Source organism: Panthera tigris, chromosome D2 (genome assembly GCF_018350195.1).
Source record: "Panthera tigris isolate Pti1 chromosome D2, P.tigris_Pti1_mat1.1, whole genome shotgun sequence".
NCBI classification, from domain to species: Eukaryota; Metazoa; Chordata; class Mammalia; order Carnivora; family Felidae; genus Panthera; species Panthera tigris.
Window position 1 is genome coordinate 59724270 of NC_056670.1, and position 15990 is coordinate 59740259.

General features: G+C 54.3%; 1 protein-coding gene across 4 annotated transcripts; it reads right to left on the reverse strand.

Moving 5' to 3' along the window:
• Nucleotides 1-220: 220 nt before the first annotated feature.
• LDB1 (LIM domain binding 1) lies at nt 221-15990 on the reverse strand. 4 transcript variants are annotated; one of them, XM_042960195.1, is made up of 12 exons: nt 15846-15990; nt 7660-7762; nt 7493-7537; nt 7298-7373; nt 7094-7196; nt 6748-6920; nt 6140-6262; nt 5824-5907; nt 5608-5731; nt 5261-5403; nt 1510-4525; nt 221-641 (listed from the first exon to the last, which is right to left on the reverse strand). In XM_042960195.1, exons 1-11 carry the CDS (start codon nt 15868-15870, stop codon nt 4295-4297), a joined length of 1230 nt encoding a protein of 409 aa, XP_042816129.1. In that variant the 5' UTR covers nt 15871-15990; the 3' UTR covers nt 221-641; nt 1510-4294. The 4 variants fall into 4 exon arrangements, with proteins under 4 accessions (XP_042816129.1, XP_042816128.1, XP_007080261.1 ...); XM_042960194.1 differs by having other exon boundaries at nt 5255-5403; nt 15846-15989; XM_007080199.3 differs by lacking the exon at nt 15846-15990 and adding an exon at nt 10316-10531 and having other exon boundaries at nt 5255-5403.

Sequence of the window (15990 nt, forward strand, 5' to 3'; positions counted from 1 at the left end):
ATTCCTATCCAGCTTCCCCCACTCCCCAGTCTAAGAACTGCAAGTGAGTAGGCTTCCACTCATTTCCTGTTCTGCTTTGTCAAAGACCTCAGGGTGGGGTTGGGAGGTGGGGAGGAGCCTCAGAATTGAGTCCTGAGAGATGAGGCTGTGGCCACATGGTAGAGAGTTGTAAATATTCTGGATACTGGGGAGCTGGGACCATCAGTGGTCAAACCCAGCATCTTTGAAGTTCAGCTTGGAACTAGGGGGCTGCTGAATCAAAACTTCTTACATATCCCTTTCCTTTCAGCCTGGCCCAGAACACTCCTGGGCCATTCTCAGCACTTTTTGTAATTCCTTTGCCTGCTTTCCCTGCCCATCCCTTCTTCGTCCAGGCTGTAGTTCCAATCCTGTACCCTCACCTGAACTTCTACAGTCCCTAAGATAAGGCCCTATTTTGTGAAATAAAGGTTAGGGAAGGCCCTAGGGGAACAGCTTAAGAGCTTTTCACTTTATGGGAAGGGATCTGGGGTTAGATGGAACCAGACAGGGCTGGCTGGGCTGGAATCTTACCTTTGGGGAAGGGGTTAGAGGTCAGGCTGGACTGGGCTAAGAGTATAAAAGAGGTCCTGGAGATTGTGCTGGAACTCCTAAGAAAGGGGCTGGAGGTCAGGTTGGATTGAGTTAGAATAGGAAACATGGGGAAGAAGCTGGGCTCAGGCTGAGCTAGGGGGTCTCAGGGTTGAGGGCTTGTGTCTGCATTGGGGCTGGCTGGAGTACACAGTTGGGCTGAAACAAATTTTTCAGGATCATGCTGGGACCTGAGGCTGGGCCTTAAAGGGCCTTTCCCTTCCCCAACCCTAGCAATTCCTCCAGACCAAGGTCTTCCCCAGAGGGGCTGCTGAGGCAAACAGGGAGGAGCCAGATCCGGGGCTCCAGAGGAAGTCGCTGGCCACTATGCTTCCTGAGTTTAAAAAGTGGGTTCCCCTGTCTCTCTGACTCACTCCCTTCCCCCAAGCAGGGCAGAGTCCAGGCCTGACAATCTACCTTTTCGCTAGAACACTGCCTCTTCCAAAACACAAACACCCACACACCCACACACCCCACACATACAGGATATGAACCTTGTCACACAATTCCTGGCCCAGCAACCCCATAACCCAACACAATACCGCCAAGCCACACGTTCAACAACATATTCTTATTTATGTACTTGTAGCCTCTCATTCACACCCAGTAGTCACGCCTTTCTGCTTTGTTCAGCACCATCTCTCTAGTACCTAAAGTTTGGCCTTGCACCTAAAGAGGGCTCAATGAATATTAGCTGAATTAATGAATCCACCAAGACACATCCCACAAACAAATGCATAGACAAGCCGACATACATATTCACACATGCAATGCTTCCTTACACACCCATATCCAAGCCCTCTCCCAGCCCAGTCACATACATACCCTGGCACACACTCAGGCAAGAAAGCCAGATGTACACCTAGTTACAAAAGCAGACACACCACAGGTAGGTGTTACCTAGCACTCCCAGGGTAAGTTGCTGGTAGCAGCTGGCTGGTGAATGTCCTTCCATCACGTCAGGCCTGCAGAGGAGTGAAGTGGGCATGTGCACAAATGCAAGCCTTTGGGATCCTGAGGCAATGGGCAATGAGGAGGTGGGCTGGCAGCAGGGCAGGGCCAAGGTAACCATGTGGACTGGAGAGGGGTGGAATGGGCCATATAGTCCTTTCCTCTGGTTTCTTCCTGCCAGCTGGGGAGGTGAGGGTAGAGGTACACATCTATGAGGACTTGCTTCAAATCCAGGGAATTTGGTGGGGGAATAGTCTGAAAGGCCCGATTCCCCTCCCTGGGATGAAAATGGGAGTCTGGATAGGGGGATTTGGTAGGTGCTAAGATCCCGTCCCCAATCCACAGCAGGGTTTCCCTATCTTGCCAATCTTCTTTAATGGTGGGAGAGGAGGGGACTTGGGGCGGGGGGAGTAAACACCTGGAAAGGAATCTGGAAAGCACCCTATTCTTCCTTCCACCTAAGGAACTTCAGGCTGCCTCCTAGCAACCGTTTTCAGGCATCCTCCTGTGTCCCCACCCAAAGTCAGCAAGGGTACAATCAATCAAGCTACTCTTACTTCCCCACCCAAGACCTAACACCAGGGAATCCTAGTTCAGACAGCTCAGCTGGGCTAGGCCCAATAGGAGCAGGAGGCTGGAGGCTGGATAGGGGCAGGAATCTATCAAAAATAGGACCAAGTCTCCCAGTCATTGTAACCACCCAAAACTCCTCAAACCCAAGCGCCCTCCTCCGCAAGGATCCCTCCCCCTCCAAAAGCCTGATCCAAGGCCTTCTATCCCAGGAACCCTGCCTCAGGGCCACCTGTCTGGCAGCCAGGACAGTTAGGGGCAAGGAACAACAGCCCCAGAGGGTGGAAAAGTCAACTTTTGAGGGAGACAGGGCCAGCCTGGGACAGGAGGAGCAACGGTGGAAGAGTGAGGGGCATTGTGAGATGAGACTGAAGGGGGATCCACAAGCTTAATTCCTACCTCCTTTCCAATGACTGGTCTTAGGGACCAGTCATGGTCCCTAAGGGACTGCATGAAGGAGGGAGAAAAGACTGCCTGGAACTTAGCGGTTATTAGGCAGCAATGACCAACCAAGACACTCTCAAACCAAAAAGTCTCTTTATTGATCGGTACCATACATGACTCAAATGGCCCAAAAAAAAAAAAAAAAAAAAAAAAAAAAAAAAAAAAAGGCATTACATTTGGGGTGGGACATCCATCTTCCCCACCCCACCCCTCAGCTCCTGACACAATACCCTTCCAACAGTGGCAGCTGGAGTTAAGGAAACTGGGTGTGGGGGACCCGAGAATCCAGAAGGAAGAGTGGGGAGAGAGGTGGTGCTAACACTTCTGGAACTGGCCACAGGAAAAGGCAGCGAAGCCACAGAGCTGGCCCCAGACCCACGGGACCCTGCTCCTGGCCTCACCCTGGGCCCAGAGCATCCGTGTGTCCAACTGTGAAATAGAGCTGAGGATCCTGGCTGCTTCCCCACTCCCTTCTATGAGGAAAGGGATGGAAGGGATATTGGAGATGAAGACCTTTACTTCAGCTGGGGGACACAGGTCTATTGCTCCCAGGTGGGCTTAGAGCTGGGCCATCCTCAGTGGCTCCTTCCCCTCTGTGGAGGACAGGGGAGGACCAGATACACAGTTTGAGGAGTTGGGGAAAGAGAGTGCTGGAGAGAGTGGACGAGCCCCTCCCCCTCCATCCCATGCCTGCCCAACTGAGACAAAACAAAAAACAGCAACAAACAAGGTTGCTCCCTTCCCTCCACACTTCCTAAGGGAGGGAGCCTCCCTTCCCCCCATCCAAGACAGCTGCTCTAGTGGAGGACTTGTAAAGAATATACACACCATGGGGGAGGGGGTTGGGGCTGGGAGGGAGTCACAAGCACTAGGAGGGCAGGCCAGAGTCCTGGAGGATGGGAAGACAGAGACAACAGCAGGGGGTTGTCACAAAGGTGAGGCCATCAACGGCCCCCTACCCCAAGGCATGCCTTCCCCAACTCCAGTCACCCAGAGGAAAAGGGAAGAGAGATGGCAAAGTATCTCCTTGGTCTGAAGCTCTCAAACTGTATAAAATGTTAATGCATACCCCCCCACACCCCACACTCACCTCCACGTGGGCCCTAAGCCCCGGATTTGCCTGGAGTAGGGAGGTAGCTGGACTTTTAATAAGGGGAAGAGGGGGTACAATGTGTGACTTTTTTTTTTAAACTTACATTTTTAATAATATTATTTTTTAAAAAACTTGGGAGCTGGGATAGGTGGCTGCAGGGAGGAGCCAGAGGTTTACCCCTCTACTACCAGCCACCTAGGGAAAGGTTTAGGAAAGGGGCACTCAACCAAGCCCCATAATTTTAAGTCCCTAAGGGCTGTGGAATAGACAACCCCAGGCTTGAAGGGGGTGAAGTCAGGAGGATTGGGAACCCAGAACCTGGGGTGAGGATGGATGCAAATGCCCTGGGGGGTGATCAGGACATTTCTCAGAGGCCCAGGGTCCATGTAGGCATCCACATGAGTACCCCCTTCCCCCAAAAAGGCTCTGCAGAGGCCAGGCCCAGCCCAGGGCCACTGGGGGGCAAATCTTGGCACCTGCCCCCCAGGCGAGTCCAGTTCCTCCCTGAAGTGGGTGGATGGAGGCTGCCCATTTTAGATGCTCAGTCTCTTCATTCTGTCTTCTGCTCCCTGGGGCTGCGAGGGGTGGGGCAGGCAGGCAGAGCACTGGGTGGCCATGGAAAGGCCTTTACTGGGAGGCCTGTGACGTGGGGTTCTCCGATTTGCTTTCTTGGCTGGATGGAGGCTTGCTGTTCCAGGGGCTGTTGGCGCCCAGGGCGGGGGAGTTGTTAAAGCTGTCCTCGTCGTCAATGCCGTTGGCCGCGTCAAACTGGGTGTTCTCCAGCCGGGTGATGAGCCTCTCGTCCTCGTCCCCGAACTCCCCGCCCATCAGGGTGGGCTCCCCCACCACCATCACATCCTGAGAGTGGCGGAGGTCCCCAAACATAATCGGGGCAGGGGCTCGCCCGGCCCAGGGCAGCAGATACCCCCAGAGCCCCAATACCCACCCAGGAAACTCAACACCCCCAACCCCTTCTCATACCCAAGTTTAAAACCCCAAATCCTCGGACACCCTCGGCCCCTGGAATCCTTCCCACTGAAGGACTGCAGAGCATCACAGGCTTTGACCCACATGTACTAGATTCTAGAAGTCAATCTACTCCCCTAGCTCCCTAGTTCATCTCCCCCAAACTTCAGGGGGCTCCTAAACTTCTGTCCACATATAATAGGGAGGGAGCAGATTAAAAGAAAAAAAAAGAAAAACACCAATGGGGAAAGCGTGTGCATGTACATATGTGTATTCTAGATTCGCACACGTTCAAATTTATGTGTCCCTCTGTCAGTGTGAGTGTGTGGGTCTCTGATGGTATGTGTGCCCCTAAGCTGTCTATCCTGAACACCCAAATGTTCTCATGGCTGTCTCTGTCCCTTTATGTCCTATGTTCTGTCTGAGTCTGTGATCACAACCATGGCATTTGACTGACAAGGACTCTCATCAGTGACAGGAGCCAGCTCATGCTGGCACATTACACCAGGAAAAACTGTTTTTGCTTCTATGCCTGCTAGTGAGCTCAGGCTGGGACAGGGTCAAGGGTCAGGGGTCAGCAGTAGGGCAGCCCAGAAGAGAGAAGAAAGCCGAGATGCTTACAGGTACCTGGCTGGAGAGGGCGAAGGTGCTGGCTGGGCTTTTCTTCTTGCTGTTGCTGTTGTTGGTGTTGCCACCCCCCGAGCTCATGGTGCTGCCCCCTGACATCTTTCGTTTCCGCCGTTTGCTGGGCTGCTGCCGCGCAGGCTCCGCTGTGCCAAGGCAAAGGAGACTCAGGAAGGGCAAGGCCCTGGGTCCCTTGTTCCCCATTCTGGCTCCTAAGGAGCCTGAGCCTACCCTGATCCCAATCTTGCAGACCCAGGAGTGAGAAAGGGGCTTCATGAGGAGACAGAGATAGAGCGTTGGGGAGCTTCATCAGATCCTGGTTAGAGCAGGTGCAGGTGCAAGGCACTCACCGGGGGGTGCTACCATGCGCTGCCACTTCTGGAAAAGGCAGGTCTTGAGGCAGTCACGGGGGCTGAGGCTGTAGGTCTTGTGGCGGGACATGAGCTCCTGCATGGGCTCGAGTATCACACAGAGCTGGGGGGAGACGAGGAGGTGGCTTGTCAGGAGAGAGACATGGAGCTGACTCCAAATGGGATGGGGCAGAAACTGGGTGATCAAGGACTCACTCGGAGGTAGTTGAGAGTGGAATTGGACAACCCACACCGGGTGATATTTTTGGAGAGCTGATCCAACATCTGGGGGTCCTGGGCCTAGATGGGGAGAAAAAGACTAGAACCTGGGTTGCATCTGCTCACCTGCCCTATCACTGAGCCTCATGACACTCCAGAGAGAGAAGAGGGGCTGTTATGAAACCCATTTTTCAGATGGAGATACTCTAACCCTCTGTCTGAGGTCACTGTCAGGAAATGGCAGACCTTATTCCATCCACTCTTCCCACTGCCTGCCCTCACCCTTGCATTTTGGGTCCTGCCCACAACTCACATGCATGGCAAGGATGCTGCGGGGGATGAGCTCTCGGTGCTGCCGGATGCTGAAGTGCCACGTCTTTATCCGCATCATGTCGTCAAACATGAACTCTAGGTACAACCGGCCCTCCACACACACCTGGAGACAAGCTTGTCACATCTCTGCCCTCTCCCCACGTGCCTGAAAATATACCTGCTCTCCCGTTTGCTCACAACTCTCCCACTGAACACACTTCTGCCACTTGCACATAAATCTGGGTGCATAACTGACAAAGGCCATTCCCTCATCTACCTGTCACACCCCTGACCCTTACACACATACACACACAAAGTGGAAATGCTTAACAGACCCTTGTCCTCTTCCCAAGTAGCTAGTGATACACTCATCTGCTATAAACTCTATGAGGGCAGGCTCTCATTCACTGGTGTGCCCCTGCAGCCCAGAAAACTGTCATGTACAAACTTAATAAGCATCTGATGGATGTTGCACCATGCCTGCCCCTCCCTTCTGGTCTTGCCACTTCCCCTTTTGCCTCCCTGGGGAACAGCTGAGTACATTTTGGGAGAAAGGAGGGGAATCAAACCCAGGCGCTTCAGTATTCCACATCCAGCTGGGTTGCTGACCTGGGTGAACATGGGTTTGCCATGCTGCGTCACCATGCTGCCTTGGTCACAGTCAAGGGACACAAAGTTGCTGTGGAATGCCTCCTTGGGGTGCTTAAGCACATAGTACAGTTCTGTAGCACCCCCTTCAAAGATGCTGCGGAAATAGCGTGGGATCAAGGTCCGGCCAATGGCTGTAGAGATGGGACAAACTCATTAGAACAGAAGGACTTGTAAGAGGGTCAGGCAGATGCCATAACTGCCAAGACAGATCCCCGGAGACAAATACCTACTCCCAGTCCTTAGAAGGACATAGGAAGTATATGCTCTCACAGCAGAACCAGCAGGACCCCCAAAGGCCACTCACTATATCTCTTTGGTCCATCCTCCAGGCAGAAAGTGATGGTTAACATGGCATCATCCTCAAAGAACTCAGTTGTGAAAGCATCCCACCAGAGATTGTCACACTCCTAAGGAGCACAGGGAGAGGTGTTTGTGTGTGTATGTCAGAAGACATCCCAGGGGTTCCAGATGGCCCTCCCCCTTCCCAGCCGCTTTCCCCTAGCCATACCTCTGTCCAGTTTTGAAGCCGTTTGTTAAGCTCGAATATTCTGTAGTCAGTTTGGTTGCCATATGGTGTGTGCCTCCTGGGAAAAGTGAAGAAGGGAGGTCAGTAGAAAGAGGGTCTCCCCACTCCACCCCACCCCCACTTCTGCCTTCCCCCATGTAATGGAAAGCACCTCCCTCCCCACTGGACTCCACTTACCCAATCCCGGGCTCCAGATATGTAGGCGGGTACATGGGAGTTGGGCTGTGTAAGGGAAGAGGCTATGAGAATGGGAGTGGAAGACAGGAATTATTGGGGGTGTCACTCCCTCCCCCTTTCAGGCAGGATCCCATCTGGAGAAGGGATGGGAAGTAGATAAGACTCACCCCACATCCCGATCTAGCATGGTGCCGGGATGGAAAGGAGGGAAGGCGTTGCCGTTCGGGGGCTCCTTCGGCGAGTACAGCTTGAATGACTTTGAGGAACAACCTAGAAGGGAAAAAGAGAAGTGGTGCCCTGAGTCCCAGGGAGCTTTCCTGGAAGTCTACTAGATTGTGTGGAAAGGGACTGGTCTTCCAGAGCACCCAGAGTGGGTGGACTAGGGGAGGGGGACTACCCTATGGAACACCTACCTCTGCTTCTAAATCTGCCTCCAATTTTATTTTATTATGAAACTAGAAGTACTCAGCCCTAATACCCAAGACCCCATTTCTTCACGTGCTGAACCCTGGATGATAGAATTGAAGCAGCAAAGAAATGTCAACACCATAGAATAAATGAATATCCAAACATTACAATTTAATTTTGATAAATTCCCTTTACATCCACCTAGTATTGTTCACTCATCACAACAACGTTGTGAGGTAGCAGGGTCAACTATAAAATCCCCATTTTACAGATGAGGCAACGGAAAGCTCGAGGGGACTTGCCAAGATCACAGAGGTAGCAATTGGCAGAGCTAGGACTTGAGCCCAGATCTGATTCCCATATCCTATAGTATTTCCACCCCTCTATTGCCCTCTGGAGACCAAGCTTGGGGAAAGGAACCGGAACCGGGATTTTGCCAACTCCCTGCCCCTCCTCCACCCCCAGGGTCTCAGGAGGGCAGGGGATAGAAAGATAAAGGGGAGTGGGTGCCTGCTGGGTGCCTCCCACCAGATAACCAGTTGGGCCTTCTGCCTCCCCCACCAACGGCCACTCCCTTATCAGCCCAGCCCCCTCCCCCACAGCTACCATGGGTCTAGTATTGTCTCCAAACCAGAAACCCAAAGCCTCAACCTCCTCTCACTTCTGAGACTTGCAGTGGGGGAGGGAGATAGACAGGCCTCCAATGGATTCCACTCTACTTACAAACCTAGGTCTCGGAAGGAGGAAATCTAGGCTCCAGGGGGCTTAGTCTAGGAGGCAAGTGGTAACTAGACAGGGGTCTCTGCTCACGTGTCTCTGCGTATGTGCACATGTGTCACCTCTCCACCTCAATGAGCAGCACACTGTTCCTGGTATACTATTTCCTGACTAGAAGAAGTATTACATTCATAGTTGGGTACGAGCCAGGCACCCCTACAATTCTATTTTCCCCCTCCCAACCAGATAGGAAGGGAAACTGAGACACAGCACCAAAGGTTCTAAACTCAGTCATAGGTGCTTCCTAGCCACCCCAAAACTTGTTTGCATTTGGAAGGGCAGCCATATTAGCCGTATCTAAGCCCCCTCCCCAAATTAAATACAAAATCTATTTTGTTCCTTAGGGGAAAGAGACAAAGGAAGACCCTGTGCCAACACACATCATTTAATTATCTCTCCAGGGCCCCCTCCTCACAATATGGGCAAACGGAGGGTCCCAGAGGGGCTTACACTACACAGTTCCTGAAGGTGCCAAGACTCAAAGCTTGTGTGTGCCTGCACACGCGTGTGCCTCATCCTGCCTAGCAGGCTTCCACCCTCAGCTCGTTCCAACATGCCTACCAAGAGCTGGAACCCAGCAGCCCCAGGCAGGATCAGGGTGGCTGCAACAGGCCCTTGCCCCGTTCATGCTCTCTCGCAGGCCACATCCACATGCTCCCAGCACAGCACACACAACCTTCACATGCCAGTTTGGACTGAATGAGGAGCCTGTATCCTTAGGAAAGAGACAGTGCCACCCAGCTCCAAGTCTCCCCACTCCACAGACAGGTATACTAAGGCCACATAGGAAGCCCAAACTCCCAAAGTCTACCAGAGGCTGGGTCTAGTCAATGAACCCAAGAGTCTAGATTACCAGACCTTGCCCTTGCCCCCTAAGGAAGCCATCCTTTCCCTAAAGGCATCACTGGCCCTGCCCCACAGTCTCAGGGCTATCTGGACCCTCAGGACCCTCAGAAGGGAGGAAGCACACCTGGGTTCCTCTCTGATTCTGAAAAAAGTTTCAGAGCTTCAATTTCTCTCACCAGAGACCTGACAAACATTGCCTGGGGCTGGGGAACAGCTCTGAAGAGCTAAAGCCTGAAGCTCTGAGGCCTCTATTTATACCTCCAGTGAATGGACACAAACTCAGCATCTCTCCAGAGCCATAGCAACTCCCAGTAGCCCCAGCACAAGGGCTTGGGAGTGAGAAGAGAAGGGGAGGGAACATCACCCAGACCATCTGTCCCTGTTACTGCCTGTCCCCAGCAACAGGGGTAGAGAGAGCAAGGTGGGGGTGGGGGTGAAGGGGATGTGTCATCAGCCTCGGAGTCACACATACACCCCCCCCCCATCCCCAAGCAATCTGGGAGCCCTTAGGAGGAGGGAGAAGAGAGGAAGAGCCCAGAACTAGTAAAGTTTCTCAGGATGGAAGCTGCATCCTGGGGCTGAGGGGGGCACCTCCAGCTGAGCATTTCCATGGTAACCAGCCTGACCTGAGGGCAGGCCCCCTTCCTTTGGGGGCTGACCACAGGTCAGCAAGCCTGAGAGCCCTGGCCTCTCTGAGCTGGGGCACCTCTGCCCCAGCTAGCATACCAGGCCTGGGCCAGACCCAGGATCTTCCGCCCACCCCCAACAGGCTTGCACGGTGCCCAGACTTACCTGGGAGAACTGAGGGGGCCAAGAGAGGTGCGGGGAGCAGCTGGAAGCCCAGCGGAGCCCTGGCAGGGGTGAGGGCTGAGGGGGCCAACTTCAGCCGCTCATGTCCCAAGTGGGACAGGCAGGCCTGGCTGAGAGCTCCACTCCGCGGGCCGCACAAAGACTCGCACACACAGCCTCGGCCCGCCCCGCGGCGGCCACAGCCCCGGGGGAAAGTTACAATGGCCACTGGGCCGGGGGCTAGGGGCCAGGGGGCCGGCCTGGGGGGCGGGGGGCCGCGGGGAGTCCGGAGCCTTCTTTGTTTGCAAGGTTTCCCTCAACAATGGCTGCTCCGCTCTTTCCTCTCTCCTCCTCCTCCTCTTCGGCTCTCCCCGCCGCCGCCTCTCGCTGCCTCTGCCTCCAAGCAGCCCGCCCGCCCTCCCCAGGCCACCAGGCCCCTCCGCCAGGGCACCAGGAGAGACAGGGCCCAGCACTCACACTCACTCACACTTGCACACGCACAGACACACGCAGCGCCCGCCGGCTCCCTGCCTTTTCTCCCTTTCTAGCCCTCCCTCCCCGCTCGCTCTCCGCTCTCCGAGCCTCTCTCAGAATGAGGCCCCAGGGCGGGCGGAGGGTGGAGCTGCCCCCACTGGCCCCGCCCCCTCCCTGCGAGGAAAGAGGAAGAGGGAGAGAGAGAGGGAGGGAGGGAGAGACGGAGGCAGGCAGGGAGGACTGCTGAGAAAAACAAAAGAGAGACAGAGACTGAGAGAGATGGGAGGGAGAGATGGAGACAGAACAGATTGGGCCTGGGGAGAGACCTGGATGGAGGGGAGGTGTGTGGGGCCAGGAATTGAAATGCCCCCATCCCAGCCCCAAGCTTGGTGCTCAGGGGTGAGCAGGAGGGCTGGAGCCACTGACAGGGATGGAGAAGAGTGCTCTCCTCCCTGGAGACCCCCAGTATCTTCAAACTGCTTCCCCAATGTCCCCCAAATCTCTCTTCCTCTCCCCTGTGATCTCTGGGGTTGAAGGTTGGCCTGAGCTGCCACCCTGGGCTTCAGCCCCTGATGAAATCCCAGAGCAGCTGGGGGAAACCTCCAAGGGGTTATTTTTGGCAGAGCCACACTCTGCTTCAACCTGTAAACAGTGATTGCAGGGAGGGGGGCACTCCAGGCTCCCTGCCCTCAACCCAGCTAAGTTCCTAGCCCCCTTCCCTAACCCCCACCATAAGAGTCGGGTGGGTGCAGGGGAAAGAGGCACTGTCAGAACTGGGGAAGGCAAATTTGCCCATCCAAGGGTCCCCAGAAAGGGCCTAGTCTGCTGCTGAATCCTCCCACCATCCCAGGGAAAAAAAAAAGGTATGTGGTTACTGAAGTAAAGCATGTTCTCCAATGCAAGGGGGGGAATTCCCAAGAGAGGAGGTGTTTCTAAAACTTGGGTAGTGGTCCAGGTATACTACCCGGACACATAGGAAAAAGGAAACACACACACACCACAGCACACAACACACGAGGGGGTGCAGCCATACAGCCTTCCTACTTCTTTGCAATTTGAGTCTCTGTTCCCTATGCCCCACCTTGCCGCGCCAACCACATTCACACAGCCCCATGACAAGGTTTCTCATGATAGACACACTGGTTGTGCAATAATATTGCATCTGGCTCTGTGAACATTCTCCTCACGTAAAAAACTCATTTTACTTTTCCATAAATCGGTCCCTAATACACACTTCAACCTGCGACATACCTCAAATGCAAGATAAACCCAAACCCAGGACACACACATAGCCTATGACATACTTTGACTTCTTTACACACCGGGACCTGTAACACATGCCCTTGGACCCCAATACACACACCCAAGCTGCATTATACCTCCAGAATCTGTGACAGACTATTATGTGCACACCCTGGCCATTTGTTACCCAGAGACTAACCCCATAAACCACCCTCCCTGAAACCTGCACACCATTCTCCATCACAGTCTAGCCATATGATATGCTCCAGCTTTCACAAACATACTGAAATCTATAACATTCAGCCAGACCCTGCAACATTCTGCCCAGAATTGAAACCACCAGGAACTGAAATATTCCACTGAGTCCCAAATTAACAGCACAACTCTAGGATGACTACACTTATCCTCCACTTACGGGACAATTCCTGTCGTTTGTTTCATGCCTTTAAACTTTCCAAAGTTCATTCTTAGGCCATACCTCAAGAGATTCTTACTGAATGCAGGGCCAAATATTATGCTCACTCGAACAGATTATAGTGAGACAGGAGGGCCCGAGCTGGAACCCTGGACTTCTAACCCCACTCATACAAGCCCAGCCCCGGGGCACTGCAACCATTCCTACTCCCTTCCCCCTCCAAGGAATGGCCACTCCAGGCCCCAAATGACTGTCTACAGGGGGAAGAGGGATGGGCGTGTGCTCGGGCTTCTGCCCCCAGTCTAGAGCTCAGAACCCCCAGTTTGTCTCCTCAAATTTCAGAAGGAAGGGCCCTTAAATACCAAGATGTATCAAGACTCTGGCACGTCATTCAAAACGGGGCCCTTCTTCTGGTTCCCCTTTTCTAGCAAGGCTGCTCCTCTCTCATTTCTGACTTAATTCCCCCATTTGCACAGGAGCAGAAGAGGTACAACTAAAGAAAGCAAGTCTGAGTTAGATGGCCCTAAAATTGGTGGAGCAGGGAGGGGAGGGGATGGGGGGGCAGTGGGGAGAAAGCAGAGCAGCAAAGAATAACAAAGGTGATGAAAGAGCGAAGAGGAAGAGTACCCCTCCTGGAGGTGGGAACTCTGAAGGGCAGCAGCCTGCCCCAACCCACAGGATAAGGTACCAGCACTGCCCCCTGCCCGGGCCCCTGGGGCTCCCTGACCCAGGCCTCCAGTGTGCCTGCCCCCCTTCCTTTGTCTGTGCCCGGCCTCCCGTTGGCCTGGCGCTCTGCCATCCTCCTCTCCTGGCTCCCAGCCGCCACCACTGCTGCCTCCTCCCCTCCCCCTACTCCTCCCTGCCTTAACCCTTCTGAGCCACATGCTGCCCCAGACAGGCCCTGGTCCCCTCAGCAACCTGCCGTGCCTGGGTGATGCCCCTTAGCAGAGGTTCTCCCTGCTCCTGACCAAAGCTTCAGGAGCTATTACCTACCCCAGGAGCACTATGGGAGCTGGGGGTATATATGTATATGTGTGTGTGTGTGTGTGTGTGTGTGTGTGTGTGTATCTTGTGGTGTTTCCTTCCGTGTGTGCATGTGTGTGGGTCTGCGTATGCTCTGGCTTCCTTCAGTCACATGTGTGGGGCATGTGCTGTCTCTGCTGGGCTGGGGGAGGAGGAGGAGCCGGGAGACAGCAGAGCACAAAGGAGAGACTCAGACAGGCAGGCAGGCAGCAGGCAGGCGGCCTGCCAGGGCGCCTCGGCCCCCACCCCAGGCCTGCTCAAGTTGGGGGGTGGATCTTTGGGCCTGTACTGTACATGCTGCCAGGATGCCCTTGTATTCAACCATGTGCTCCCACCCATCCATCCAGTCTGGTCCCCTCCCTCACTGCAACTCCTAACATTCCCCACCCCCAGGCCACTCTCAGTCCCCTCCCCATTTGGTTCTCCTTGAAGTCTAACCTCCATCCATTCTCAGTGGCATTAACCCATAAGACTTCTTCATATTAAGGAAAAAAGACCCCACTCTTAACCATCTTTTGCCCCCTCTCCTCTAGCCACGCCACCCAGACACACAAAAGGAACATGTGTTTTGAGGCACTGATTGAAGCTGTCCCTCCTCACGCACATCTCTGTGCATGGGTCCTCTTCCTGTCCCCATGCTGCTCCCAAAGAAAATGACGGAGAAACTTTATCCTTTCTCCTACTGGACCCAGGCACCCTGCCCCAATTTCAGGAACAACCTCTTATCTACCTCCAACCTGACAACCCTTCCATACCCACCTCCTACCTACCATTTAGGAACTAAGAATCAAAATTTAAGACTCAGGCCTCTAGCTTGTTCACAGCCTTAATTTCTACTATGTTTATGTGTGGTGATGGAGGATGAAGGCCACGAGGAGGACTCCGAGCATGGAAGGATCTGAAGGGGTACCCAGCATAGGGCAATTATAAAGAAAATACACATACAAACATCCACACCAAGCTGGTAAGAGAAGGAATGATGGTGCCAGGCAGGATTCCAGCTTGGCAAGCTCTTCCCTTTTTTTCCTCTCCCCACCCTCTACAAGCAGGAGTCAGGGGTTCCCACACCCAGATATTCCAGGATCCTCAGACTCTACTAGCCCTACCTCTGGGCCCCATGCCCCTTAAACATCAGCCTCAGCAGGCACTTTAAATGTGTGCCCAGCCCAGCTTGGCCTGTGTCACATGATTTTCAAGGAAGCTTCCGCACTGGCAGCTTCCCTTGGGGACGGGGTGTGTGTGTGTGTGTGTGTGTGTGTGTGTGTGTGTGTGGCAAGGGTTCAGTTGTGGAGTATGGGGCTCCCAGAGAAAAGGCATGTGGAGAAGCAAAGGATCCAAACCAGGCTAGATCCTGGGACACCTGACTTTCAGAATAAAGCTAACTCCAGCCTGGGACAAGAGGGGGTCCTGCACATAATGCAAGAACCCAGAGTCCTGAGAATGGGGATAGACAGTGTTTGGGGGCCCTCTGAAGACCACCTCTCCAGTCACATAGCCTCCCTCTTTTCTCCTGGCAGTGAGGTACAACCTTCTCCTTCCCAGGAAAGAACTCAGACCCAGGCTGTCACTAGCAAGAGCTGGTAAACGTTTTGGGGAGATGGGGATCTGGGCCTAAGTCCTGTCCCAAGTTCTCACTTTGAGGTCAAGTACTGGTCCCCTCAACTCAATTCCCTCAAACCACTTTATTTCCTAACTTGCTGGAGCTGCCACATTTCCCCCTCCCACTACGGTGGAGACGCCAGACCTGAGGGCCCAATTATCTGAGCGCCCCCCCCTCCCCAGAGTACCTCACGTCCCTCAGGAGGGCTAACCTTCCCTGGCAACAGGCAGGAAAATTTGGAGGGGAGCAAGATGGGCCCCAACCAATCCCTCCTCCCAAAAACAGTCCTCAGAAAGAGCCCTGAGGGGGGTATCACAGGATATGTAAAAGCGAATAGGCAGCAAGAAGGGGGGGGCAACCCAAACCAGCCAATCAAAACTCTATGGTGACCTGAGGGGGGGGGGGTCAAAAGTCCAAACTCACTTCTGATTGGCTAACACCCTGGAATTCTGGGAATTTCAGCCCCCCAAACCCCTCCTCAATTAGCCTCCCCCACCAAAACACACACACACACACACACACACTCTCACACTCACACTCTCTCGCTCTCTTTCTCTCCCCCCCCCCTCCACTAGCACCCCCTCCCCTGCCTCTATGCTGCTGCGCATTTGCAGTTGGGGAGAACCCTCCCCCGGACTAAGGCCCGCTATACCCCTCAGAGCCCCCGACCTCCGCCGTGCCATCGACGCCCCCCACACAAGTTCATGCCAAACAAGGGGTGAGGGATCTGCCGAGAGGGCTAGGGAGGGAGGGGCCGGGCGACCGCGCGCCCCACTCACCAGGACAGGCACAGCCCACTGACATCTTCACATCGCCCGCCGCTGGGGGCCCAGCCGAGTCACGGTGCCCGCCCCGCTCGGGGACAGGCCGGGCATGAGCCGCCGCCGCCGCCCGCGGCCCCGCTGCCCTCGCCGCCGGCCCGGC

Excerpts from the sequence above, each read along its gene's own strand:
- LDB1 (XM_042960194.1), bottom strand. The coding sequence starts at position 15,870 with ATGTCAGTGGGCTGTGCCTGTCCTG. Across the intron at positions 7,538-7,659 it reads ATGCTAGATCGGGATGTGGG|CCCAACTCCCATGTACCCGC; the intron begins GTGAGTCTTATC and ends TCCCTTACACAG. Across the intron at positions 5,404-5,607 it reads GCGCATGGTAGCACCCCCCG|CGGAGCCTGCGCGGCAGCAG; the intron begins GTGAGTGCCTTG and ends GCCTTGGCACAG.